The sequence below is a fragment of the Oryzias latipes genome, chromosome 4, assembly GCF_002234675.1.
Source record: "Oryzias latipes chromosome 4, ASM223467v1".
Lineage (NCBI taxonomy): Eukaryota > Metazoa > Chordata > Actinopteri > Beloniformes > Adrianichthyidae > Oryzias > Oryzias latipes.
This window is the reverse complement of record NC_019862.2, coordinates 21,686,434-21,699,940: the sequence shown is the minus strand read 5'-3', so window position 1 is coordinate 21,699,940 and position 13,507 is coordinate 21,686,434. Positions and strand designations below refer to the sequence as shown.

The following is a 13,507-nucleotide window of genomic DNA, read 5'->3' as shown; positions in this document are numbered from 1 at the left end:
TGAACCATTTTAACAGATTATTTGTACTTTGGTGGCTTGTTTTTCTTTTTTGCAATATTTTTCCTATTTGGGTCATTTTATTTAAGAATCCACATTTTTGACATTGAAATGTTTATTGTTTTTAGGAAATTAACTTGATATATGGGATCAAAATTAAGTTACACTATTGTAGCTAAAACCTTTGCTTTGTTTGTTTTAAATTATTATCTGAATTGTTAACAATTGCAGGGGGTAAAATGTTTTATACTGATCCAGAAAGTCAAACATCCTAATTTCATTAAATCTAATAATGCTTTAAATGTGCAAATTAAACAAAAAATGAAAATAATCATAATCAGGGGATGTCTTTTTCATTTTTTTTAAACCTATTTGTGTTCTTTTTCAATGAAACACACAGTAAACTTTTTATAATTTTACTATTAAATTCAGATAAATTGCATATTAAACCATTTGAACAGCGTCTACTTGTGTCTGGGTGCTCCTCTGTGGGGCTGTGTTCCAGTGGACTGCTGTCACTTTGCAGGCCAACAGAGGGCAAAGTGCAAAGCCGTGTTGTAACTGTGGAGTTCATCACATTATTTCTCTCGCTCTGCTTTTCCCTTGCTTCCTCCTCCCACTCTCTGTCTCCACCTCATTTTTTTTTTTACATATCAGTCACATACAGACTTTGGCTCATCCGTCTTCATTGAGCCGTAAACCTAAAGAAGACTTTTGCAGCTAAACTGGCCTATTTGTCCGGACACGTTACAGTAAAGTTCAAGCAAACGTTGACCTGCTCTTTATTGCTCCCGAGATTTTCCTTGAATGCAGGCGCCCACTCAGGTAAGAACATGTGACTTTGAAGGATTAATCATAAGTGGAAAATGTCTCCCTTTGCATTGTGGAGATTAGCTTATTGACATTTTAAGACAAAGAGCCTACAGAGGCCTGTTTGTAGAGGGTTTAAAAGATCATTTAATCCTGCATTAGGGTTTGCAAACTTGCCTTTTTTGAAAGATGTAACAGCGCCGTCTCTGAGTGTGTCAAAAGAACATTTTTTAAGCTTGAGGTTCTGGTAGAGGCATGGCAAAAGAAACAATGAAAGTAAATGTTTTTAAACATTGGAATAATCGGAAATTAGTCCATGGAAGAATAATAGCAGAGGACAAAGCAGGGAAACGGTTTGGATTGAAGATCACAGCTGGGAAAGGGTCCTGTCACTTTCATTTCTCCGGTATTCCAATACTTTTGATCAGATTTACTCTTTAATGCAGCAAAGGAGCTGTAAAGAAAACATAAAGACAAGAAAAATCCCTTTAAAAGTAGGGAAATAGAGACTATAATTAGTTGTGGTTAGTTTAGGGCTCAAGGACTTTGCAGAGCAGCTCTCTACCCAATTTCAGCATGTGCACACGCACATGTGTGGTTGAGTCGCGCACTTCCGTTTGTTTTGGTTCCTCTGGTGAGGCCTTTTTAAATTTAGATGTTCTGCTGTTGGAAAAACAGCACAGAAAATGCACAATTGGAATGAAGTCACTCACTTTGATGGCCTGCCCAGCCCTGTCGAGCAGTTCTGGGAAAAACAGCGATGTAGCAAAATGAATGTGAATGTAAGCCCTTCTCACACTGTCGGAGGACTTTTATTGATGACCTGCGAGGCACTGCACATACAGGCATGTCTGTTGTTCTGGCCTTGTTTGTTTGCTTTTTGTTGCTTTTTAGTTAAAATGTTTTTGCATGTTTTTGCATGAACTTTATTCAAATAATGTTTGTCCTCCACAAACACCATTTAAAAATGAATAAAAACATCCAAAAAGAAATGTTTGTTAGTATTTGACATAGAAAAACAAAGCAGAGGGAAACCTAAGTATACATCTATTCTTTCAAGAAAATAGTAAAACAAAAAATTGTAAAAGCAACAATGTGGACTCAACAAGTCTGGATTATATGAAAAATAGGCATGTTGTGTTGTTTAAATGGCATGTAGTCTGTATTTTACACATTTTGTGTAAGCCCACTTCAGCCTAAGCCGTTTTGGAGGAACACTTAGACCCTCGCAATTAGACCCTCAGCTGGACAAATAAGCTTACACACCCCCAGCTTTTATTTGGGTAACTGTCAAAACGTAAGAACTATCTTTTTTTTCCCCATACACAGAAACACTGATAAGAAGAAAAAGATCTGTAAACACAAGTAAAAACCTGGGGCCATGAATGACACAGGTGAAACTTTTCCCACTATATGTGAACCCTGCAAACACAACTACAGTAATAAATGTCTTAATCTCACTGCAAAACATTCAAGTTATTAAAAATAAAAATCAACATGAAAGCAGTTCCTTACATCCCGGATAGCTCAGTTGGTTAAGCACAGGCAGGACTGGCACATGGGCAACCAGGGTTTGATTCCTCAGGGTGCATGAGCTGAATCCAGTGTGGGTCCTTGGGTAAGAGCCTTTGCGGCCTAACTATAGCCACGAGGGTGCTCCGATCTCCCTGTGCAGGTCCCCAGCCCAGATGAAGGTATTAAACTCTTTGCCAAACCACTAGTGTGAATCAGTGGAAGCAGACATGCTGTGGCACCACCTGAAAGGATATCCTGAAAGGTGAACAACAACAAACAACAGGGCTGTGTGACAGTGGTCAGGGGAATCACCGTGGTTCAAGTCCCGGCTGGGACCTTTCTGTGTGTAGTTTGCGTGTTCTTCTTATTCATGATTGGGTTTTCCCCGGGACCTCTGGCTTCCTCCAACAGTCCAAACATCGATTCATAGGTTAAAAGGTGTCTCTAAATTGCCCTTTGGTGTGGGTAGTGGGCAGCCCTGCAGCAGATATTTGACCTGTTTAGGCCGTACCCCACCTTCATCTAACAGTTGCTGGATTAGCTCCAGCAGTCCTGGAACCCCAAAAGGAATTTAGCTTAGTTAGGAAGATTCCTTCTTTGGTTTATTGCAAATAGGGTTGATCTGCATGAAAAATCCACACCAGTTTTCCTTTATTTACACACTAGTCTGTGTATTACTGTTTGAATATACACAAATGCAGACTGCTTTTTTTTCGATTTAAGAACCAACAAACCTCATTCATGCGGAATTTTTTCAAAACATGTGTCCTCTATTTTGTCAAACAGGAAAACCAAACAATAAAATCATAGAAAAACTTTCATTGATGCTTGATAAACATGCAAAATTAAAACAGGGTCTTTCAAAGGAAGCACCAACCATTTTTTAGTATTAAAAGTACATTCTAGTACATAAAACAATACAAGAAGAAAATTAAAAACATAAAAAATATACATTTTTTTAAAATACAGCTTTACCAAATTAAACATTAAAATTAAATTAATTAAATAAAACCCAATGTTGAAAATTGTCCTATACACCTTATGGAATGAGGCAATAGTTCATGACATAGCAGCAAATCTGTAAGACAATGGCTGAAAACAAGAAGAATCAATGTGTGACACTGACGAGATCAGAGTCTCCATGCAGCAAAGATTCAAGCTGAGATGAAACCGGCCAGAAAAGTGGGTCAAGCATACCAATTGATGAAGAGAGACTGATAACGTAAAAACAAAAACCTCTGGTTCAATACTTTGAGATAGAGATGAACTTCTCATTGTTGGGGTGTGATGAGCTGTTCACATGTGACGTCTGCAGACAAGTTATTAGTTCATTGAATAAATATAAAGATTAAATATTTCATTCTGTTTAAAATCTAGTAAGATTAAGTTTATTTGTTTTTCATTAACTTTTGATCCAAAAAGACTCGTAAAATTAATATCCAGAGTGTAATGTTTTTTGTGTTACCTTAACAGGGGTTGTGCATCTATCCCTGTCGTTATTGTGTCATCTTTGTGTCCTTAAATGTGTGTTTTTAATCCCTTTTATGCCTCCTTTGCACATTTGTTTAAGGCTGAGTGTTGTATTTATGTTTTCCAGTGTTCTGCTCAGCTGTACTTTTTAGATTTAGATCAGTTTTAGGAATTTTCTTTTTGTGGCTTTTATATTTTTGCTTGAATATTTGTTCATTTCTTTAGATTTAAACAGAACCGATTATTTTTTTTATTTCTGCTTCGACATGTTTTGGGTCATTTTTTTCTGACCTGTTTAATCTTCCTAGACCTCTTTTGTGTGTGCTTTGTGGTTACTGCTCAGCACATTTTAAAACTCTTTTAAACATTTTAAAAAACCATGTGGCCACCATGTGTGTATCTGCAGGATCCATTTTGTGCCTCTTCTCTTAGCGGTCCTTTTTTATTGTTTTCCTTGGTATAACAGGGAGCTTGTGGCCTGCCGATTGTAGTTTCTACGAAACAACTACACGTTTTTTCAAATAGCATTTTTGCCTCTGCTCTCGATTCATCACAATTTGAATAAAGAAATACTCAGAAACACAATTTTAATTCTTAATTTTCTTTATATGGGTCCTCATCACGAGAAAACTGCTACAAAAACATGTTAAAAAACACCAAAACCACAATTTTTATCTGAGTGGATCTTTAAAGTCAACTGTGATTCTGAGTACAATGTCTCAAGGCTATACAGTACGTTTGGGTGTTGTTAAAAATTATAATGAGAAAAGAAAAAGCATCTTATTCCATCTTTTAGAAGACAAGTATGGCCATGCAGCAACGGAATGATGATTCATTAGAAAGTGGTTCATATGTATCAGTTCCTTTTTTCTAGATATAGAAACATTAAGTGTCTACAAACAAATTTGTGTTTTGGGCTCATCATCAGCGTTTCTCCTCTGGTCACGAGTTCTGGTGACTAAGCCGCTGTCCTTTTTTTATCATAACCAATAAAGAGATCTCAGAGATTTCTGAGGGTGACTGCATATGACCTTAGTGTCACTTCCTCAAACTTTCTTGAACTGTTTTGTTCTTCTCACAAGTGGCTAATGTGACAGTCAGCCATCATGGAAGAACGAAGTCAGATCAACCTGACCTACATCACCGAGCGTATCATCACTATATTCTGTCCTCGTGGGTTTCCAGAGGATGTGTACCTTCACAGCCTGCAGGAGATCATTTCCATGCTGCAATCCAAGCATGGATACAACTACATGGTGAGGAGATTTTCAAAATAAAATCAGATGTTAAAAAAGATTTCTAAATTCGCCTTGTCTGCTCTCACTCAGCTCCTCAACCTTTCCCAGAAGCATGAGGCGCTCACTCGAATGAACCACAAGGTAATTTTTATTTTGTTGTTTAGAGCAGGATGTTTCAGTCATGTGAACGTGGGGTACATGGGTGTTTCTTTGGTCAGGTTCTGGACACATGTTGGCAGGACCCTTTGGTCACCGGTCTGGACCAGATTTTGCATGTGTGCAGAGAAATGGAGAACTGGTTACAGGCTGATCCTAAGCACGTCCTGGTGTTGCATTGCAGGGTAACACAAAACACACACAACACAACAGTGATTTAAAAAAATGTATTTCAGGTCACAACTGAAGTGAAAGATTCAGCATTACTTTTGTCAGCAGAAATTTGTAACAGTTAGCCTTTAAAAACTAGTCCCACACAGAAATACAAGGTTTTCTTATAATGTAAAGACGTGAAAGGTCATGAATAAAATGTATCAGTTTAATAATTTAAATAATGACAGAGAAAAACACAGACTGCCCTATTTTTCGGAGTATAAGTCGCAGTTTTTTTTTTTGCATGTTTTGGGTGACTCCCTTGATTAAAAAAAAAAGGCTCACATATTCCCCACTAACAACTGTTAGAGGTCGCTGTAGGTGTGTATTAGTATTTCCTACTGACAGCAACGCAGAAGAAGAAGCGTCACTCAGTTTTATGCCGGGCATGGTAGAGTTGTCCAAAGCGACACAGAGGTAAAACAATTCCATGGATTTAGTGATTTAAAGTAGTATAAAGAGCTTAATTGACCTATTAGCATGTTCATTGTGCTAAGCTCTGAATAATTGTGCACTTCCTCCTATATTTACATAGGCTAAACACAGTAGTGAAGTGTGCTTATATGTTCAGTGTATAATTGTTATCAATTCCATTGTGATTAACATTTCGAGGTGTAATGTCCGCTCTTTGTCCCATATTTTGTAAAATAAATTTCTCCCAAAAGTACGACTTGTATATTATGTTTTTTCTTTTTTACCACGCATTTTTTATGTCTGCGACTCATAGTGCGGAAAATATGGTAAACATGCTCAAAAGCATACTTAGGATATAAGAATGGGCCTCTGTGACAAAAAAAATCCCATTTTACAAACACGTTTATAGGTAAGAAATATATATATATATATATATATATATATATATATATATATATATATATATATATATATATATATATATATATATATATATGTTGATATTGTTAAGAGTTCACTTACTGCTGTTCTTTTTTATTTTTTTTAACTACCAGCTGTTGCAGTCCTGCAGTGTTGTTTCAGTCACTATTATAGTACGACACACATTTGCTTAGATAGCAATTGGCTGCTTTCTTTAATATTTGTTAGAAAACACGGTCCTTTTTCTGGTCCTACAAATAAAGTTGCAAACATGTTTGTTACTTGAGAACACACTGAAATGGACATACTTTAACTTTAACTGCTTTTTCCCCCATTGCTTAAGTGATTATATTTTAAAAATAAAGAACAAGCAACAAACTGTATAAAAAACTTGCATTGTAAGTAAGACAGGTTCTTAATGCCATTGTAAACAGTTATGTATTTTAATAAATCAAAAGGATAAAATTGTTCAGTTTAATATGTAGATTTTTTTTTTTTACCTACGTTTTGTGAAACATTTGTAGAAATGGCTCTGTGAAGTTTCAACAGAGGGTGGTCCTCCCATATAATGTATATTGTGATAGACTGTATGCTAACAGCTACTTTTGTCAGGCTTTTTCTCTCCTCTGGCACAGAAGTTTGCCAGACGATAGAGGAAAGCCCTGAAGACGGTCACAAAGATTTTTACTTTTCTATTTGATGTGTGATTGCAGGGAGGAAAAGGCCTTCTGGGAGTTCTGGTGGCATCTTACATTCACTTCAGCAACATGTCAGCCAGGTAACACCGCTGATCATTGAGTACTTCCTATTTACTAAATTAAGTTTGACAGCAGCTTCAGTATCTTTGATTCTGAAAGATACAAAAATAGAGTGAGATTTTCTAGTAGTTGAGTGTAGTACAATGTTCTGCATTAGTTTGGTGAGTGCATAAAACATTGTTATTCTTGCTAATTTATTTTGATAAATTCCTTCAGTGCCTCACTTCAACATGCTAGAGTGTTAACTCTATCCTTTTTTACACAAATATTCTATGTTTTCAGAGCACTTTAAGGTCTTTTGTGAACAAGGTGGTTTTCACTGAACATTTTGACTGATTAACGTGCATAGGAGAACTTTGACATCCTTCAGAAACTTTTTTTTCTCCTTGAGATTCAAGAGCATCAGTGACTTTCAGCGCGCCCTGGAATGCTTGCTGTTGCATTTTACCTTTAATCTTTTTCTGTATTTTGTTTTTGTGCAGACAAATCTTTGCAAATGCTGGATTGAAATGCCTCATCCACTCCTAAAACCTCAGATTAGAATAGATATCTTTTCAAATTCAACCTATTTAAAGAAGGCTTACACAAACCTCAACACACATCACACATATGAGTGAAACTGAAAGGAAAGGCCAAAGTTGACACCCTTTTAACAAACCAACATAGACTCAGTCTCACGTTTTTTTTTTTAACGTGGACCAAAAAGTGTGTTTACTGCCGTTATATCATATAACCGGAGGAACAAATAAAGGCTTGTTCTCACCTCAAGCACGTTTTGACACAGCCGTCCTTTCAGTTCTTTTTTTCTCCAAGTTGACTGTAAGAGGTCATGAACTTTCTACCTTCCAACCACATGAGAACTAGACTGAGGTACCCCGCCCCCTCATGTTCCAAACAGGAAGTACCTTGGTAACACTGCTTAACCTTTACTTGGATATGTGAAATATATAATATGTGATTGTTGGGACATAAATTCTGTAGTGCCCCTTGTGGCATCATGTCAAACATTCAAAATGTTTGATTGAAAAACAAAGAGGGAAAAAAATGTTTGATTGACAGATTCTCCCATGCCTGCTGTCAAGTGGGAGGGGTGTGGTCTTCCAATAAGCTCACTCCTGATTGGTGAGAATGGTTGATATAGTAATGTTGACTCAGACCGTCAATGCACTGCTTCCTGAAAACATCTGGCTTCAACATGGTGATGTCTATCTTACAAAAAAAAAAAAAAGACAAATGAATTGACTTCATTTCATTGAAGTCAAAAGTATGGCATTATTTTATCAGTGACATCACACTCACTCAGTCTTTTTCTTTTAAATGTGTTTAACTTGTCTAGGGAGCCATTAAAGCTTTTTTAGTATTATTTGGTAAAAAAATAATAAGTCAACTTTAAGAACGAGGTAGAATTTTCTTAACTCTTCTTTGATTCCTTCCATGTTTTATCCATTTGAAGTTAGATTTTAAATAAATAGAAGTTATCATCTCATAGTATTGTATATTTCAAATGTTTTGACAATAATTCTTCATCAATGCAAAGCTGTTGTTTTTTTCGATGGTTCCCAGGACTGCTTTTATTCTATCTAGTTGGCCCGGCTCACACGACCTAAATGTGTCAGATGTTTAGGCGGGAGGAACAGTAAAGGCTCAACGCTGACATTTACTGTTGGGAGTATTTGCAGATCAAAGAGCACTGACGCGACAATAGACCGAGGCTGATCTAGTGAGCGTCTTCATCAGGGGAAAGGGCAGCCTGGCTCGCCATGGAGACTTTAAACTGCTTCCTTCATGTCAACCTCAACAATCCTTTTTTTTAAAATAATGAAGTCAAAAGCAAACACGACAGCTCGGTACACGCTAGACCGTTGCCCAGCTTATCCTAAAATGTGGCAAATATTCAGATCGAACCGGTTTTACACTCTCTGGTGTGCACGTGCAAGTGTGCACACTTTTCATAGCCGTAAAGCTGACTCACAGTTGGGAAATGTCTGTTTTTTTTGTTTTTTTTTTCAGATTAGTGATATCAGCCATGTGGTTGGTTTCAAATGGACTGAGATAACAGGTTTTCCTTCCATCCATCCATTTTCTTAGCCCGCTGTATCTCTTTCAGGGTCACTGGGTTACTGGAGCCTGTCCCAGCTACTGTTGGGTGATGGCAGGGTATATCCTGGTCAGGTCATTAAAGAGCTTAGAAAATTATTCTAAGACATTTAGCAGAAAAATCCACAGGTTTTTAAACAAGCAAGAGAAATTCAGTCGTTGACGTGCATCAGACTGAGCAGACTGCCCAGCATAAAGTAAATGCTGGTAGGTTTTTCTGTGTGTACAAGTCACACTGGGCTCGTTGCAGAAGTGCAGCAGCTCCAAGAGCTGACTGCTCTGCTAAAATCGTGAGATGGCGAGTTTACCCAAAAGGTCCAACTTGATTAAAACTACTCTGAGTTAATTCCATCCTGAATGCAGACTCTGTCTGGTCCTTAAGGAGTCTCCAGGTTTTGCTTTATTTTGAAAATTGGGTGGAACCTTCCAGGATTAGAGCTTTTAAATATCTCCCTTCCTGGATGACTTAGTTGAGAGGTCACAGTTTAATGAGAAGAAAAAGACAAAATGAAGAATGGAGAACTCAATGAGAAAGATTTATCCAACATAAGATGAAGAGATCTGGATTATGTTCAGAATTTTCAGAGAAAAACTCTAAAGAGCAGTGAGACAAAAGAGAAACGTTGTTGTCTTTGTTTTCCTCATCCGAGCTGGTATCTGGCTCCAAACTGTATGGCTGGATAGGTCTGGAATTGCTCACCAATTTTGTTGCACCTGTGATGTTAAGAAGGAGGTGTGAGAGGCTGTAAACTAGAAGAAGAGCAGGTAAACGGATGAATGATGGGAAGTGGGGGCGGGGTTTCTCTGAGCCAACAGTCCCACCCACAACTCAGAGGCGAATTTCTAATAAACTACTTCAACTACTGCAAATTGAAGATTTTCTTAGTAAAAAAAAAAGCTCAGGATGTATTTTTAAGAAATATCATGAACATTTTTGCATAGAACCCAGACCCATTTTTCTCTTAAAAATAAAATGTTATGTATTTTACCACAAACCAATAGCAGACCACAGAATTCATTTCTGCTATTTTTCTGCTATACTGATGTCACAATGATTTTTATGGGTTAATATTTTGTAGAATATTTTTTAAAAACTACGTCATCATCAGTTCTTGTGGAAAAAAAATCCCCACATTGTTTCAGTCTATGTAGAAGTATCAGCAAATCCGTGGCTAAATGGAGCCGAATAAAGGATTTGGCGTGGTCCAGTTACCACTTAAAAACAATAAAGATGTAATTTGCTTTGTGGAGGACCTTTTTTTTGCTACTCTTTAGAACCATAAGTAAAATCAATATTTTATATTTCTTAGGTGGTGTTTATTTGTGTGTGGTCATTTTACTTTTTTTTTAAATGACCTTCAGTGCCAAATATATTCATATTTAAGTATAAAATCTGTTTTGATGACCACTTAAATGTTTGCCACTCTCAGTGCAGACCTCTCTCTGGACCATTTTGCCATGTGGAGGTTCTACAAAGACAAGCTGTCCACTGAGATGACGCCCTCGCAGAAACGGTGAAAAGCTCCAGTTTTAAACCATTGATCCTAAATGTCTTCAAGTCAATCCCCTGATCTGTGGTCACACCACCCCACTCCTCATAGTGACACATGGGGTTTATTTTTCAGGTACGCATGGACGCTGGGCAGTGTTCTAAAGGGAGGACTGAGGATGCGCTTCTCACCTTGTTTCCTCCTTTGTGTGGTTCTGCATGGCCTCCCCAAAATAGACCCAGATGGAGGTGAATAGAATCACTACATATGTGCTCTCTATCAGGCCAAGGCCTTCTGTCATTTCTAACCAATCTTTCCAAAGAGTTTAAAGCTACATTTACACCACCCTTGGCAACACCCGTTCAAGTGGCCACTTTCAATGAAACCTCAATATAAACACGCATAAATGCATGTTTTGGACCTCCGTGTTCAAAGCTCCCGGGTTCTAGTACCTTATGCAAATTTCTACAACTGTTTTCGGTTGTACTTTGACCCATCAGGGACTTAGATTTGGTTGTGAAATATGGTTGATGATACCTTTAATTCACAGAAGTTTGTATAGTGATCATGAAGGAAAAAGTAATAATTGCAGTTTGTGCCCAGACCGAATTCTATGAGATCAACTATTTCATATGTCAGAAAAGAGCTGTGAAAGAAAAAAAACCTGGAGAAAGATTTGTGAGATTTGCACCCCTTTTAAATTTTGCACCAAGCCTCTTCCAACTGTAGGTGGCGTAATTCTTGTTTTCATTTACCTGTTTTTAATGAGGACATTGCAAATTCTCACAATCCAATTCCGTCATGGGATCAGACTGCCAAAGCTTCTGTCTTCAACCAACGCCCAGTCCACACAATAACAACAGGATCCTTCAGGATGAGGACTTTCTGTGAAACACAAAGCTCTGAAGTCTGGTTTTGCAGCTGGAGTTTGTCTTTTCTGCTGCATAAATACGACACCCTGCAGTTAAGATTTTTGCCAACTCATGTCCCACCAGATGTTACAAATTGAGTTAACTGAGGTCTGAACAAAATGATCATATCCTTAATGTGATCTGCTGATATCTGATTTTCTCAGACTTTTACACGGTAGAAAGCAAATGAAAATAAAACGGCAATAGAGGTGAATGACACTACAGGCATTTGCTGGAGTAAAATACATTATGGCGTCTGACACAGTCATATTGGTCATACAGGAAGTATCCTGACTGCAAGACTATAAAGATTATTATCTTCTGGATCCAGCTCCTTTACGCTTTTTCTTTTTTCATGAAATTGGTTGTTTGGGTCCCCAAATGCAGGAAAATCAAATGCAGCCTTGGTGGAAGGGAAAACTAGTAATAAACTGAAACTGACTACTGAAGAAACAGCCCAAAAACGTGACTAAAACTAAAACTGAAACAAAAGCAGGAGGGATGGGCAACTCCAGACCTTGAGAACCGGTGTGTCTGCATGATTTCTAGATAACCAAGCCTTACTCATGACTGATCACCTGCTTCAGATGTGTTTGATAGTGATGATTTGACATCTCATTCAGTTCCCTTAGGTTAAAATTACTCGTTTCACGTGTGATACAAGTATAATTAATTTAAACGAAATATTTAAATTAATTTTAATTACTTTAAATTAGAAACAGCTGTCTCAAATACTAACCAATATCAACATTACATAAACCGGAAAAACAAATCCTTCGGTTTGGCCGTCAATTAAGTCACTAGAAGTGAGGCTCTATACTTGAAGTTTACTGTTTATATATTATCTATATATTGTAAACTTAAAATGTTCCAATTTAGTCTGAAGAAGTATTCAGTCATTATACTTCCAAGACTATATACGTACATGGTCTATAGAATACTTGCTATACTTATACTCAAGTATACCTCATAAAATAAACTTTAAGTGTACTACTTTTTGCTAAGGGTAAATGAAATGTAAAAAAATATTTTTGCAAATACAGTAAAAAATGAATTGTGTCTGTCGTTTTTCAAAAATGCATAACTTTGGTAAAAATGTAACTCCACATTTTTTTTTTAAATATTTGTTAGGATGCTGCCTCTTTCTGAGAGTCTATCAAAGTCTCCAAGCTGTTTGCACATCACCAGTCTAGTAAGTCTTTGAAGTCCTGTGAGTCCCATCAGATGGATCCCCTGCTGAAACATGTGATCATCTCCATTTCAGCCACGCTAATGCTGCTCAGACGAACCGCCTCTACTTTGTACTTCAGCCGGCTCAGCTGCTTAACGGGGACATCACAGTGAGTAGTATGCTTCCAATCATCAGTGAAGTCTATGACACTCATCATTCTATTTTATTTTTAAACCACTTTGGATACAAAATTACCTTAATGTGCATCTACTTAAAAAACGTCAGTGATTTTTTTTTCATAAATTCAGGCATCATGGGATTAAATATGGAGTTAATGTATTAAGGTAACCTCTAACCCCCTACCGAGAAAGTTAAAGGAAATTCTTTTTTATTTAACCTTAGAAACTATAGTTTGGAGGGTTGAAAAGTACAGAGCCTGTCTGATGATGTGGTATAAAAATTAGAAGAATTGTAGTTATGAAAACGTTAAAACATGCAAGTTAAATACTAGTTTGTGGCCACCAAATAGTTCATAGAACATGCAAACAAAATGATCTTATTGACTTTATTTGTGGTCTGTTGAGTAGTAGTAGTTTAGTAATACAAGATGGACAGAGCTGTGTTTCCATTGACTCTGAAATTGCGCAAATTGGATTTGTGATATTGAACCCGCTTAATGGAGACGCGTCAATTTTGATAAAATACATTTATCGAAGGTTCTGGCGCTTGGTGGAGGTGGTTCTTGAGGAGATTCAAAAGCGACACATTTTGCAAAACTACAGTGGAAACATTTTTTTCGAATATAATAAGTCACATGACCAGCAGCCGGGTGCCACGGGCTGCACTG

The 13,507-nt window shown here is 37.2% G+C and overlaps 1 protein-coding gene across 2 annotated transcripts in view; it reads left to right on the top strand.

The window, feature by feature from the left end:
• Nucleotides 1–640: 640 nt before the first annotated feature.
• Nucleotides 641–13,507, top strand: part of LOC101166465 (tensin-3) — a 65,152-nt gene continuing 52,285 nt past the window's right edge. The window contains exons 1-9 of one of the 2 annotated variants that reach the window (XM_020702551.1): nt 641–822; nt 4,875–5,048; nt 5,121–5,171; nt 5,249–5,371; nt 6,947–7,011; nt 10,519–10,602; nt 10,714–10,826; nt 12,621–12,681; nt 12,754–12,829. In XM_020702551.1, coding sequence (XP_020558210.1) covers nt 4,899–5,048; nt 5,121–5,171; nt 5,249–5,371; nt 6,947–7,011; nt 10,519–10,602; nt 10,714–10,826; nt 12,621–12,681; nt 12,754–12,829 — 723 coding nt within the window. In that variant the 5' untranslated portion in view covers nt 641–822; nt 4,875–4,898. The remainder of the gene's footprint in view (nt 823–4,874; nt 5,049–5,120; nt 5,172–5,248; nt 5,372–6,946; nt 7,012–10,518; nt 10,603–10,713; nt 10,827–12,620; nt 12,682–12,753; nt 12,830–13,507) is intronic. The other variant, XM_011474266.3, reaches the window with a different exon arrangement.